The following is a 15,558-nucleotide window of genomic DNA, read 5'->3' as shown; positions in this document are numbered from 1 at the left end:
AATTTATGTCAATTTAAGGAATTTTCAAGAATGGTGACTATCATACAGTCTGTAGTGAAATTCAAATTATATTATTACAAACTGACATGTAGCTTAATATATCCTCTTAAATTTTGGTTGTTTTATCATCAAATCTTTTTCCCTTTTTAGAGATTAAGAAACCACCACTGGCTCCCAAGCCAAAGATTGTGGGGGCAAATAATCGGTCAGCTCCTCCTCCCATTGCACCTAAACCTGACACTGCGATTGCTAGCACTCCACAACAAATAAAGAAAATTAAACCAACAATTGCACCCAAACCAAAAGTTCTCAAGAGCTCACTTGTTCATGACAGTGGGCAGCCTCCGTCAAGGAGAATCACTGTGAACCAGGAAGAGCAAAAATTGGAATTATCTGAAAGCAGGGACAACTTTAACTGCAAAAATGAAGAGGAACAGCTGGATAGCAATTCTGTTCTGTATTCTAGTTCTTCTGAGTGTGCCAGGAAGCCTGGGAGTAGAGAGAATGTCTATGTAAAGCAACTTGTTTTGGAGCCTCTGAAAATGAAAGAAAAATTAGAAAATAGTAAACTCAATAAGCCCTGTTTGACTATACAAAGTAAGGATAAGTGTGACTCTTGTGAGAATTGCAGGAGTGGAATATCAAAGGCAAATATCGTTGGTGAGAAGCTTAGCGATGTCTCGACACATCAAACCCCAACTTGTAGTTCTCCACGGAAGCACAGATCCACAGACAACCCAGAAATGAATGGGGGTCACAGTTCCAACAGACAGTTTTCAGATTTATCACCTTCCCTGTCCAGCGTGGAAAAAGTTTCTCCTCAGAACTGCTACCCACAGATTCCTGAGGATGGTATTCAAAATCTTAATACTTGTCAGGATGGCGGTGAGAGAAGCAATAGTTGTTTTCATTCATCTGAACTAGATGCTTCAGAAGATGACAAAAGGAACGCTTTTCTATCTTCAGATGTAGTAAGCAAGAAAACAGAAGTCAAAGACCTCCCTCCCCTAAAAATTTCATTACTACCATATACCCCCAAATTTCCAATTCCCAAGCCCAGAAAGAATTTCACTGCTCGTCTGTTACGTCAGAAGTGTATAGATACTCCTAGTGAAAGTACCGAAGAATCTGAAAATTCAAATAACAGCTCTTCTTGTTACACTGAAAATAATTTGGAAAGCAATAAAGTTCATTGTCTTCATCAGAATGTTGTGACTGTCCAGAAACAAGAGGACAAAGAGAAGCCAGAAAATAAAAGTGAATTGTATAGTGAGTCTAGCAGTGACAGCCCAGACTTAATTGATTCAGAGAAAGCCGTGTGGCATGAAACAAACTCCTCTGGAAAAATGGCAAACTCTAATGTGCCTGGAGACTATAGGACAGGAGATGGTTCTAGCATGTTGCCCGCTGTGGACAAAGGGACTGATTTCATAAGTAGTAGTGCTCTGTCTTTGAACCTGCTTAAGCAGGCCAAATTAAATTGCAGTGAGCCTTTATCAGCCGTCTGTGACCTGGGAGTGACTGTCTCTCAATTGCAAAAGGGATCTATAATGAAAGAAGAAAGTTCTTCAAGAGTTGTCCCCAAAAAGCCTCAGAGACACAGCTTGCCTGCTGCAGGAGTGCTTAAAAAGGCTGCCTCTGAGGAGCTTGTGGAGAAAAGTTCTTATCCTTCTATTAGAGAAAAAAATCTGGAAGAAAGTCTAGAAAGCAATCATCTTCAGCATTTGGGTGCCCAGAACCATGGTATGTCATTGTCATCCTTTGATATGCCTGAACAGTATTCAGAGAAACCAGTGTGGAAATTACCTCGTCCTATTTTACCCTTTTTTGGGGACCCAGAATCCCTAAGGTCTATTATTATATCCTCCAATGCTGAACCTTCCATTTCTCTGACCAAGCCTAGAGCAAAATCATTATCTGCTATGGATGCGATCAAGTGCACAAAGCCTTGTAAAGGGTCTTCAAAGAAGAACTCTTTGAAAAAGTTGCTTAACTTGAAACTGTCCTTTAGTTTCTCGAAGAGTGACATTCAGAAATTTTGGTCCAGAAGTAGCCAGCTCAGAGATGCATTTCCAAGCAGCATGTCTGGTGTGGAGCAAAAAAGGATTGAAAGTGATTGGCATGGCTTGGTGTCAGGAGAAAAGAAGAAAAGTAAACCCACAAAGGCATATTCTGCAGATAACTATAGCCCTGAATCTCAAAAGAAGAAGAAATCTTGCAACAAGGCCAGTGCAGCTAATGGTGTGAGAGCTGAGTCTTTGGATGACCAAATGCTCTCTAGGGAGTCATCGTGTCAGGTGTCTAGTAAATCTGTTGTAAGTGGCTGTGTACCAGAGTATGAAAATGTACGCTATTATGAGGAAATACCAGAGTATGAAAACTTTCCATTTATTACGGCGATACAGAATACTTTGGATTTGGAATTACAGAACCCCAGCAGTGCAGAGTACGCGGATACAAATGTGTATGAAATAGAAGAACCCTATGAAACTGCAGATGGCCAGGTGCAACTTGAATCCAGACCTCAGCATTCCAGGTAAACCATAGCTGTCAGGCACTGTGCTTTTGCATGCGTTCATTGCAACTAACCTTTATCAGCCCTGTGAGATAGGAATGCTGAAGGGGGAGAATAAAACAAAACCACACTCGGTAAGGAACTGAGTTAGAAAACAGATTAGCCAGGAACCGATGACTTATACCTATAATCCTAGCTACTCAGGAAGCTGAAATCCAAGATCCAACATCAAAGGATAGAAATTGAAGGCCAGTTTAGGCAGAATATTTCAAGAGTCCCCATCTCTAAAATAACAGGCAAAAGCCTACTTGGAGCTGTGGTTCAAGTCGTAGAGAGTCTTTGGAGTAAGCAAACTGAGCGAGTGTGAGGCCCTCAGTTCAATCTGAAACACTAGGGGAAGTCATAGATTAAATGATTTCTGTGTGTAGCTTCTTTTTACCTTACAATAGGAAAGGGTATTGGAACCGCAAGACTGGAATAGATGTAGTAGCTAACTCAATGAATTTAAGTAGTAGCAAAATAGGTATTATGTCTGCCCTAAGGTCTGGAACAGAAAAGTCTAAGGGCTTCCAGACACCAACTCAGAAATCATCGCAGAGAACCTCAAGAAGAAATTAAATTCATTGAGGGGCTCTCTCTCTCTCTCTCTCTCTCTCTCTCTCTGACTCTCTCTCTCTCTCTCTCTCTCTCTCTCTCTCTCTCTCTCTCTCTCTCTCTGTCTCTCTGTCTTTGTCTGTCTGTCTCTCTCTCTGCACCATGTAGGATATCTAAAGTTACTCAAAATCTATGCATTTATCTTATGGTTCCTTTATCAAGTCAAAACTCAATTTGCAGAATAATTCCTCTGTCAGGAATTATTTATTTTACTTGTTGAAGTTTAATTACTGATCTCTTGTAAATATAGGCAAAAAATGCAAGAAAGATCATTGGTCTTTCTCCCTTTTGTACATGCACTTCCTACCTTTAGAATACCTACTCCCTTCTTCTGAAGGTTTGTCCATCTTTAGTGGCCCAGCTTCACTCTGGCTCCATGAAGGTTCTGTAGTTTCCTAGTAGGAAGTAATCTCTTCCTGTTTTGAACTCCCAACTATGTTGTGATACACTGACAGCCTTTATCACAGTCTCTTCTACTAGTATACTTACTTAATGGTGTGGGATGTTTTGCATGCAGTTTTAAGCTCTGTAAAGGGTTCTAGTCCTTTACATGCCTGAGATCAGGCAAGGGGCATCAGTAGATGTGTAGTGGATGTAGAAGAGAATGAGCTAAAAAGAGATAAAAGTTCCAGTCACAAAGAAATTGCATTTGAGGAGTTTGGTTTTTGTTTAACAGAAAAGCATGAAGATCCTCTTTCAAGTCTTGAGATTATTCTTAGGCAACTAATTAATACCAAGTCTTTTAGTACTGTAGCCTTAAACTGTCACTTTTGTGGAAATACTAAGATATTCAGTATTTGGTGAGTTGCTTAAAATGATAGGGAGAGGGAATTAATGTGTAAACTGAATAAATAAAATTGTCAAGCAAGTTTCCAATTAACTTAAATTTCAGGTGCTCTCTTTGTTTTTCTTCACCAGTCTTTTTTTTTTTTAAATTGTGTTTTATTGTCAGTGTAACGTAGAGGGATTACAGTTACATTCGTCAAATACATTACTTCTTGAATATTGTTACCCCTTCTTATATGTTTTTCCCACTTTCATTTTCTCCTCCCCACCCCCTCCCAATCACCAGTTTTCCTCTTGCTTCTGCTTCCTTGTTTTCTTTTTTTTTTTTTAGATATAAAAGGCCCCTCACCTCTTTTGCCATCTCACCTCATCTCATCTCTGATCCTATTTTATTTACATCTCTTTATTCCTAGAATTTCCAAAAGCCTTTTCCTCCTTCTTTCAGCCAGAGAGTTGGAGTTATTCAACTTTTAAAAATTGTCTACTTTTGCTTGTGTGTTCTATGAAGCAATTGTGTTGGTACTTTTAATATGCTTTTGTATATTACCTGTGTATGTGAATGTAATTAATTCAGTTAGCCTCTTCCTTAGTTAGGATGAAACTTTTTCTTAAAATTAGAGGATTGAGATTTGAAATCATCCTTGACCTGAAAGCCTTAAGACTTACCTCCATTTAACTACCAGAAAGCTGGAAGTAAAGCGCCAGCCTTGAATAACAATATAGACAAAAAAAAAAAAAAAAAAGGGACAGTTGTCTAGTCCCTGAGTTCAAGCCCCAGGACTATCAACAACAACAAAAATTGGGAGGTTTGGCCTTTGGGGTACATTTCCTGTTGGCCCTGGTGTTGAAATTCCCAAGGGCTTATCACTATCTCTGCTTTGCCTCTTCCCTTCTGGAACTTGTTCTTCACTAGTTTCCTTTAGACAGAGCTCAGCTGCTGGCCTGAGGGAATCCAGGTTGGAAGGGATGAATGTGTATAGCCAATAACTGCAAGTACAGCTGGGCAGACAGTCAGTCAGAAGAACCTTTCTAGAGGAGTTTAAGAAACATTGCAAACTGTCTTTGTTAGGGCAGTCTGTTGAAAAGTTGGCAGTATCTGCTTTTGAATTTTGTCTTTGGTAGAGATTTTGTTTGGGCTTGGAGCAGGGCACCTCTAGTCGGCTCTGAGATGTATAAAATGTGCTGCTTGAGTGGGAAGCCTTAATCCTCAATCACTGAGTACGACCCAAAGTATTGTCTGGGAGAGCCATCTTTTTTTTTTTTGAAAGAAAAAACAAACAAAAACAGGATCTTATTGTAAATAGAGGGGCCTGGAACTCTAGATTCTCTTGTGTCCGGTGGAGCAGGGATTATAGGCATGCACTACCAGGCTCTGCTGAGTCATTCTTTTTGTGAGCAATGTTAAATTATCAGAGAAAGCAAAATGCAGGCCTTCATGAAGTGGAACTTGGAAACCCTGAGAATTAGGTAACTGAGAAGTAGAGTGTCGGTTCAGGTAGCTGAGAGGATCAGGTAAAAACCTAGAGTGGTGGTCCACTGGAAATGTACACTGTGCCTTGGGGTAATTAATTTAACATCCAGCAGACCTAAGGGGTTCTAAAATGATAGGGGAAAATGCCAGATTATTTTGAGAAGATTTTTTTTGGTCCAGGCAATTGAAGAAAGTTGATGACATCTCAACCCTCAGGGAAGAGAGAGGCTGTACCCTTGGGCACTGGGTTGGAAACTCACTAGCTTTGGAGCCTGGCTGTTTTCAGGATAAGCAAACAGGCATTTAGCAAATTCTGAGAGGCGCCAATATGATCATCTTCTTTAGGATGTAGGTGCTTAATAAATCCAACTGCTGAACACTTTACACATGTATAACAACATACGTGTCATTTATCAGGAAATAATGGTAGGTAGATCTCAATTCTAAATAGTATTGTATTCTAAGAGCACACTGCAGTTGAGACTCAGTGTATTTCTCTATATGAACAGTTTTAGAAATAGAAGTAAAAGTCCCAGTTTACCCTCCAGATCTTATTAACCTTTACTATCTGGGCCTCCCCCTCCTGACTCCAGGTGAATTTTCTGGACTTTTCTATGAGATGCTGTGTAATGCAAATTCAGCCCCAGCTAGGCCAGGGGTGGGGCCTAGCACCTAGGATCTCCATGGAGCAGATCCTTTGGGCTGACTCAGGGCTTGTGCAAAGGGTGAGGTGACTGAGGAAGAATGAGGAAATTGGGGGCTGGGCTGGCCTTGAGGAAGAGGCTTAGAGACTTGGAGTGATAAGGAAAAGGGAAGGGTGGGGTGGCTGGGAGATACTAGGTGGACGATTTCTTTACCTCTTTATCTTGTATAATTCCTCTTCATTCACTCATTCCTTTCCATTTTACTTTGCTAGCTACTTGGTTTTATGAGCCCTGGAATGAGAGAGTTGGAGAGACTGGAGAGGGAACTTTCCTGTAGAGAGAGGCTCTCACTGGGAAGCCCCAGCATGGGGAAGGGTAAACCAACAGCAATCTGGAGGAGAAGAAGGCTGAGGGGAAATGGAGTGTGTGCAGATGGGTCATTATTTGCTCCCTGGGCTTGCGTCTCAAAAGCAGTTTTACTAGAATTCACATTGTGGGCTGGCTTCTCCAGCATGTTCTGGTGTGTGAGTTAAAATTTGAGACATCTTCTCTAAAATTTATCAGACACCATAAACCTAAAGCAAGCAGGCAAGCAGACTTTTCTGTTTTGCTGGTATACAGATGTGGGTTTTCATTTACTTTTATTCAAGAGGTTTGATTTTTTTCATAGGGAAGTTCATTTGAAAACAAGTTCGTGGGTGTTAAATGACTATAACTAAATCAAAGTAAATACTGTCTAATTGTTGGAATTTTCCTTTAGAAATTAAGTAGATTCTGTAAAGAAGAAAATTCCCTGGAAACAATTGAGGCTGTTGTTTTGCTCTGTTCTTCTGATAAGTACTTCTAAGGAAAAGAAAGGCAAACCCAATTGAGTTTGCCTAAATAATCTAGCAACCCCTAACTATATTTCTTCACAGATATTGACCATGTATCTAGTTCTGTGCATTCAGAGGTGGGAAGAAATGCCTCTTCTTAAGAACCTCTACCCAGTGAGGCAGCACTTACAGCACAGTGTGGTTTTAGTAATCTACATTTGTCTAAGTTACACCTGTGTAAGTTGTTACTGGCAAGGTATGATAGACAATCCTGGGCTGAGGGTATAGACAACAGAGTGCTTGCCTGACATGTTGGGAAGACTTAGGCTTAGTTCCCAGTATCACCACAACAAAACCAGTAAAAAACAAACAAACAAACTTACAGAGGTGGTGACACTCGACCTAAGGCTTTAAAAATGGACAGGATTATAGTTGGCATTCAGGAGACTTTCTTAGCTATAGAAAGAGCTCTTTCCTGGTGGAGGGTGGTAGCAGGGAGACAGATTATAAAATGGGATGGACTAAGAGAGAGGAAGTGGAATGAGCAATGTTAATTGCTGTTTCTTGAAAGCATGCCCAGAAATCGCCATCCCTTGATAGCTTTGAATTTATTGTCAATAAACAGAATTCAGAATAAATCAAATGGACCTCAAAATCATTTCTTTTTTGTTGATCTGTATACTTCAGTCTCTGATGAGGAGTAAATACCAGTTTTTTGTTTGTTTCTCCTGTGTTAAAGTGCTGCACAATGGCTTTATAAGATGTGTCAAATCCGATTAGGGCATTTGTAAAGTAGCAGGCCTAGTTTAGCAGACATGTTCTCTGGTCCCATTTACCATCTGGTGGTATTGTTTAATTTTAATATCAAGATTAGGAGCTAAATTAATAGCCCTAATGAATATTCCCATGTTGTCATTGCACAGCTAATATTATGTGCCGCTAGAAGGTAGGGTCGGGACCAATATATCTCAGCAGCAGCCCTTTCCTGTGAGTTATTTTCAGCCTTAGCTCAGGAAATATCAAAAATTCGTATGCCTCTTTCAACTTTGGGTTTCTTGTGTTGGAATCAGAAGCCACCCAGTTTTGGCAAATCTGCTTGTTTACATACTTAGCCTACATTTGACACTGCAGTTAGAAGCATTAAGTTTTATTTGTTGGCTTATAAAGCATATCTTTTCTCCCCCCTTTTTACATAAGTATTAGACATTAACTAAGTTGCAATATTTTATCCAGCCAAGTTGTGTTGATCTTATTTATGGCTAAAGAAGACAAATGATATGTATACTTAATGTATTTATATATATGCTTTGTATACTTTTTCTGTTTTGTTTTGTTTTTTGCCAGTCTTGGGGCTTAAACTCAGAGCCTGAGCACTGTCCTTGGGCTTTCTCAAGGCTAGAGCTCTACCACTTGAGCCACAGCACCACTTTTGGCTTTTTCTATATATGTGGTACTGAGGAATCGAACCCAGGTCTTTGTCCATGCTAGGCAAACATTCTACTATTAGGCCCAACTCCCAGCCCCTTTTTCTGTTTTTATATGGGTGTCTTTATTGTTGTTGTTTTCTTAGACAGGGTCTATGAACTGGATTCAAAGTCAAGACCTTCCTGTCTTAACCCTCTAAATGCTGAGATTATAGGACTATGCCACCCCACCCACCTCACTTTACACTTTTAGAGACATATTTTTAGTTAAAGATGGAAGAACTTGTATGTTTGTATGTTTATCTTTTGCCCCTTTCTGTCAAAATTTTCACATATTGAGAAGCTAAGAATCTCGCACCTATTCCATTTCCCTCCCTCCTTTCTTTTCTTTCCTCCCTCCTTCCCTTCCTCCCTTTTCTCTCTTCTTCCTCTCTCTGTCCCTTTCTCCTTCCTTTCAGTACAAGAAATTGAACTCAAGACTTTCCATTTGCTACAAAAGCACTCTGCCACTTGAACTGTGTCTTCAAATCCAATCCTTTTGGTTTTATTTTGTTTTTTAGATGGGGTCTGGCACTAATTTTGACTATTACCTTCCTTTATCTCTTCCCTATAGCTGTGTTACTTGTATATGCTGTTATAACCAGCTCCCATTCCATTTTTTTCAACAGAAAAGTATATTCTGAGTTTTCTAAACATATTTATAGTTAAAATCTGTTCCCGGATTGACTAGTTTGTCTGATTAGCTTTACATATCAGGGTTTTTATAAGAATTGCACCTTGTGACTGGGAGTTTGGACTAGTGGTAGAGTGCTTGCCTAGCATGCATGACGCCTTGGGTTCAATTCCTCAGTACTAAGATATTGGAAAAGGGAACATTGAGGGAATAAGATGAAGGGGCAGGAAAATGAATTTGGCTGGAGGTTCAGTTCCCAGGTGCTCAGGGAAATTCCAGACCAGATTCCTGTTGGTATAGAGGAATGAGTGTTCGTATTTCAGGAGGGATAAGTAATGCTTGTACATATACGTTACTCTTGCAAGCTTTCTGTTTTTCTAGACATTGCTTTTAAATTTTCTCATCTTTCCTGGAATTGCATAGATAACATTGGAATTTAGAGAAAGCCCTTTGGTATTAAAAGAAAAAAGAAAAAAGAAAAGCATGGTATGTGTTTATCAGCCTACTTAATACTTTTGTTTTCTTTTTTCTTTTTCCTAGAGTCTCACTGTGTAACCTCCAACTTTCCATCCTCCTTCTTCAGCCTCTAGAGATTCATTGTATCACCACGCCTGTTTTTAATGATTTCTTGAAACTATATTAGGTAGAGAGCAGTTTGCCTCATTGTACATTTTGGCTGCTGTTGGCGCCTAAGAAGTACTGAGTCTTTATAAAAAAAATACTGGTTTGGGGGGCCAGGAGTTTGGCCTAGTGGTTAAAGTGCTTGCTTAGCATGCATGAAGACCCGGGTTCGATTCCTTGGTACCACATACATAGAAAAAAGCCGGAAGTGGTGCTGAGGCTCAAGTGGTAGAGCTCTAGCCTTGAGAAAGTCCAAGGACAGTGCTCAGGCCCTGAGCTCAAGCCCAGGACTGGCAAAAAAAAAAAAAAAATACTGGTTTGGGGCCGAGAGTTTGGTCTAGTGGTAGAGTGCTTGCCTAGCATGCACGAAGACCTGGGTTCGATTCCTTGGTACCACATACTTAGCAAAAAAAGCCAGAAGTGGTGCTGAGGCTCAAATGGTAGAGCTCTAGCCTTGAGAAAGTCCAAGGACAGTGCTCAGGCCCTGAGCTCAAGCCCAGGACTGGCAAAAAAAAAAAAAAAAATACTGGTTTGGGGCCGAGAGTTTGGTCTAGTGGTAGAGTGCTTGCCTAGCATGCACGAAGACCTGGGTTCGATTCCTTGGTACCACATACTTAGCAAAAAAAGCCAGAAGTGGTGCTGTGGCTCAAGTGGTAGAGCCCTAGCCTTGAGAAAATCCAGGGACAGTGCTCAGGCACTGAGCCCAAGCCCAGGACAGGCAAAAAAAAAAATACAATAAAAAAAAATACTGGGTTTAAAAGTAAGGTTTAAAGCCAGCCAAAGTGATACATATATTTGATGTCATCTAAGCATGTAGATTCATTTTCTCTGCAAGAAAGTGGTTAAAGCTGACAGAGCAAGTTTATTTGAAAGTGAAAGACTCTCTAGTTCAAAGACAGACCTCAAAGAGGAGTCCAGTGAAGTCCTCTCCCAGTCAGGTTTTATAGTATGGGGCTTCTCCCATATCTTGTCTGTAGGACTGTGAGCTGATTGCTTGGTGACTTGTGCATGTGCCATCCCAGCTCTTTTTATTGGTTGGCCAGATACCCAGGGCATTATGGGAAATGCGAAGCATTTCAACAAGAGCCCAGAGACATTATGGGGATAAGAAACACTAATAGGGGCCGCACATTCTGCCATGTGTTTTTATGCCTATCTACCTAACAGACCCCCTTTTTCTGATCATTTGTTTCTTAGTGCTTTGGAGGCTGAGAGGAAGAATCATGAGTTTCAGATCAGCTTGGAGTCTATGTAGGGAGTCAAAGGCCAGTTTGAACCATATAGTGAGACTACTGTCTCAAAAAAGAGAGAAAAAAGAAAAGAAAAGGAACTACCTTTGGTAATTATATTTGTGGAACTCCACTAGGGAATTGTATTGACATCAGGAAAATTATCTATCATTAGAACAATGAAAGTTGTGATGTCCAAATTGACTCCCAGTGTTCTTACTCCCAATGGAGTGTAAGAACACTTGTCACCTGCAGTTTCTCCACTTTTCTTGTTTGCATGTACTCTAGATCTCTTTTGGTAATTTGGGCTAAGGTTGCATTAGGTATTGCTTAACCCTTTTCTACATAAATAAATAGAGTCATGTTGGTAAAGTGATTTCAGGAAAAGAAGTCCAGCTGGGTTAGTGATCTTAGCCCAAGACTCTGCTGTTTTATCATAGTATTTTGTTTTCTGTGGCAGGAAAAGTAAAATAATAAATACTGAACAGAGAAAATCAGTTCATTCTGAATGTTTGGATAAAAATACAAAGGAAAACAATCTTTTTATGTTTGAAATGGTATAACTCCTTATTCTTTTGGCTATTGTAGATTCAGTTGAAAACTTCATGGTTCACTGAGGTCATTTTTTCAGTTATCCTTGTTAATATTTATGTCAGTGAATATGCTTTGACATGTATTAAAATGTTAAGATGTGGGCCTGGTGTTTGGCCTAGTGGTAGAGTGCTTGCCTAGCATGCACAAAGACCCAGTTCGATTCCTCGGTACCACATACATAGAAAAAAGCTGGAAGTGGTGCTGTGGCTCAAGTGGTAGAGATCTAGCCCTGAGAAAGCCCAAGGACAGTACTCAGGCTCGAGTTCAAGGCCCAGGACTGGAAAAAAAAATGTTAAGATGTGACAATGTACATTTTGGAAACATTATATATTAAAGAATAGATTTGTTTTTGTTTTATGTTTTTTGAAGATTGGGTTTTCGTAAATTAAAAGTAACTTTTTTGTGGTTGTCTAAATCTGAAAAGTACTTCCAATTTTGGATTGTTTAGGAAGTGTAATTTCAGTCCAGGAAAACATAGAATGTATAGCATTCTATTGATCTTTAGATATATCATTGTCAGAAGTAGAGCGATTTCAATTGGAGTGAATACCTTTTTCACTAATTTTCCTTTCCATAGCTCCACATGGGGAAGCGAAGCACAGTGTATTCTACCTCTTAGTTTATGTTGGGGGGTGGGAGGAGATGACATTGTTTATGAATCCATTGTTTATTTGGTGATAAACGTTTGTTAGTCTTTTAGAAGTTTATGGACAGGGAAATTTAAATTGGTACTGTTGGGACTCAAGTACTTTTTAAAAATTTGAAGCTCAGATGTATTTTTTTAATGGTTAAATATTAAAAGGGGTCACTAGAAATCATCCAATCAAACTCTTAATTTACTGATGAAACCAAAACCCAGCAAGACTATTGCTGTCCTCTGTACCACAGAGATAAAAGTTGCACAACCAGGATTCCATTCTAAAGCTTTCAAATCCTACCTTCTTCTTCCTTGGGCTGGTGTTGAGTCATTATAGAAAAAGGATGTAGAAGATTCAGGAGACTATAGTTACAGTAGAGGTTCAGGTTTCCTTTCATCATTGTGCTTTTTCTTGATGTAGTAAGATAGTACCACTTCTAACATGTTAGAAGGGTGAACATGGAAGTATATGGTTTCTGTGTTTAAATTAACGGTTTCAGAGAAAAGTAAATTTAATTTCCTTTCCTTTCCTTCTCTCTCCCCAGCTTCTCTTTCTTTCTTTTCTTCCTTTCTTCTGCAGGGTATTGAGTTTAGGACCTTGCTTTGTTATACAGGGTCTCTGCCATTGGGCCATCTGTAAGTATGTCTTTTGGCTTGTTGTGTTAGGCTTATTATATTACCCAGGGATATATGGAACTCCTGTCTCAAGCAACTTTCCTGTCTCCACCTCAGCATACCACCAAACCTTACTTAAAAGTATCTGATGTTTTTAATGATATCAGAACAAAAGTCTTCCTTCAATAAACCGTCCTACTCTGCATCAATCTAGTTTTTTTTCATTTTATGGAAAATCTATAAATCAAATAATTGTAAGGATTAGAAATGCTAGTCACATTGAACAGCATGGATTTGTTGCATAATAGTAATAGCTATTATTTACTCAATATTTCTTATAGGCAAGCCTTATGCCAGGAGCTCTTTTTTTTTTTTCATTTTTTTATTGTAATTAGTAAAAGGGTTACATGATATTTGCCAGATAGAAGGTGCATTAATTCACGTACATTGATACCCTTTCACATGTCTTGGTACCCATTCCCCTCCCCCCCCACACCCCCCAGCCAGGAGCTCTTGTATATACTATTTAGCCCCTACTATTCTGGGCCATATATGTTATCCTTTTCTTTTATGGAGGAAGAAAATAAAAGAGGTTTAATAACTTGCTCAAAGGCACATAAATAAATGTATAGATAAACGAAGTATGGAGCCAAGAGTTCACATACCAGTCATAACTAATTTTAAATCAGAACACATTCATGGTCTTGATACTATTTTTTTTTTTTTAATTCGTTGTAGGGCTTTAACTTAGGGCCTGGGCCCTGTCCCTAAGCTCTTTTGCTTGAAGCTAGCATTCTACCATTTTGAGCCACACCTCTACTTCCAGTTTTGTAGTAATTAGTTGGAGATAAGAGTTTCACAGCCTTTCCTGCCCTGGTTAACTTTGAACCATGACCATCAGATCTCATCCTCCTGAACAGCTAGTATTATAGGTGTGAGCCACCAGTGCCCAGCTTGATACTAATTTTTTTTTTAATGCTTAATATTGGTGTAGCTCTATGAGACTTCTATCCAGGAAACAGAATGGAGAAAACATTCCCATTTCAGTCTTCACAGTATAGGAGGAAAGTAGAGACTACAGCAATATAAAGGGAAATGCTCATTACCAAAAATATTTTCTGAGGCCCCAAGAATTTCATGCAAGAAGAGCTCATTGATTGGAAATTTTTGTGGTCGGCACTAGGTGTTTCAAAGGTTGGAAAATGAATTATGTCATATTTGCATTTGACCCACTTAATGATAGTCACCATTCTAAACAAGTTAGATATGGCTTCTGCCATTTGCATGTGGGCATTAGCGATATGGAAAACGTTATGCATGTCTCATATTCCCCACTGATTTACATGACTGACTTTTAAAAATGCTTATGATTTCAGTTCCTCATTGTACACCCTTGACCTTTAAAACACTTTAGTTTAAAAGTTAATCACTACTTATAGATCCACAAAGTAAATAATTTTGTAAGGCTAAAACATCTTTTATAATAAAACGATGCCTTCTTCCCTTTCTCCCTTCCCTTCCGCCCGCGCTCTCTCTCTCTCTCTCTCTCTCTCTCTCTCTCTCTCTCTCTCTCTCTCTCTCTCTCTGTCTCTCGCTCTTTCTTTCTTTCTTTTCTTGATAGATCAGACAAAATTGGCTTAGAAAAATTAAATCAACACAGTATTCCATCACGGGGGAAAGGTTTGTTCATTGTATATCACTTTGTGACTTTTAGTCATCCTTAGGAGGCTCAACTGGATTGTCTCATTTAAGCAAATAAACACTGTAAATCATTACATTCTTGTATGCACACCCCTTGGGAATTTTTATTTTTTTTGCAGCAAATCAAAACTTCATTCAGAGCACAGGAAACTCTGATGAGAATGAGAGAACTGTGTGGGATATTCACTTACAAAGAGCCCCAGGCCCAGAAGGTAGAAGGAAAACCTCTCAGATATTCAACCCAAATATTTAGGATCCACAATTAAATTGACTTTAAAATGAAGAAAGGATTGTTAACACAGTCTTTAAGAGAGGTAAAATTGGCTATGAAGAAATCCATGAAGAAATACTCAACCTCTTTAGCTACACAGGATGCTCAAATCAATAAAACACTGTGATTCTGTGTTATGTCAATCATGAAGGAAATCTACAAGTTCTGGTGAGGTTGAGAAGAAACAGGCATCCTCAGACACGGTTGGTGTGGATGTCACTTAGTATAGTTACCATGAAAACAAGTTCATACATGAGTGGGAAAGAGAAATTAGTAAAAAAAAAAAATCCCCCCCAAAACAAAAAAAAACCCTTGACTAAATCTCACATCCAAGGCCTTAACTGCTGTCCTGAAAGTGTAGGACTTTTACTTGGATTCTTTTTTTTTCTTTCTTCCATATATTTTTTTTATTGTAATTAATATAAGGGTTACATTATATTCACCAGATAGAAGGTGCATTACTTCATAAACATTGATACCTTTTCTCATGTCTTGGTCCCCATTTCCCACCCCCAAGCCTGCCCCTCATCTTGTTTTCCCCCCTTCCCTATCCAATTTCAAATAACCAAATACGCAAATTACAATATATCAGATAACAAGGTGAAATACTGTAACAATATGAGATAACCAAGGGATAGCAAAAGAGATGAGAGATAACATAGTACATTAAGGACAACAGTCACTCATATATGGCTTTTGTATCTATATCCTGGAGGTCCTTTCATTTAGCATCATACTATATGGCCTTGTGTATCTAGGTTTGTTACAATAGGTTTCTATGAAACAAGCCAGCTAAGACATAGACTTAGCTGTTGAAGGTAGATACCAGTATCTACATGGATATATCCAAACTATTTCACTTTAAAAAGTCTATAATTGAGGGCTGGGAGTTTGGCCTAGTGGTAGAA

At 39.1% G+C, this 15,558-nt stretch overlaps 1 protein-coding gene across 1 annotated transcript in view; it reads left to right on the top strand.

The window, feature by feature from the left end:
• Nucleotides 1-15,558, top strand: part of Fgd6 (FYVE, RhoGEF and PH domain containing 6) — a 112,644-nt gene that overhangs the window by 7,536 nt on the left and 89,550 nt on the right. The window contains exon 2 of the mRNA XM_090328412.1: nucleotides 151-2,536. Within this exon, the coding sequence (XP_090184538.1) occupies nucleotides 151-2,536 (2,386 nt within the window). The remainder of the gene's footprint in view (nucleotides 1-150; nucleotides 2,537-15,558) is intronic.

This window comes from Megascapheus bottae, chromosome 2, assembly GCF_031878675.1.
Source record: "Megascapheus bottae isolate mThoBot1 chromosome 2, mThoBot2.hap1, whole genome shotgun sequence".
NCBI lineage: Eukaryota > Metazoa > Chordata > Mammalia > Rodentia > Geomyidae > Megascapheus > Megascapheus bottae.
Note: the sequence above shows the minus strand (reverse complement) of the source record. Positions and strands in the feature narration are given on the sequence as shown.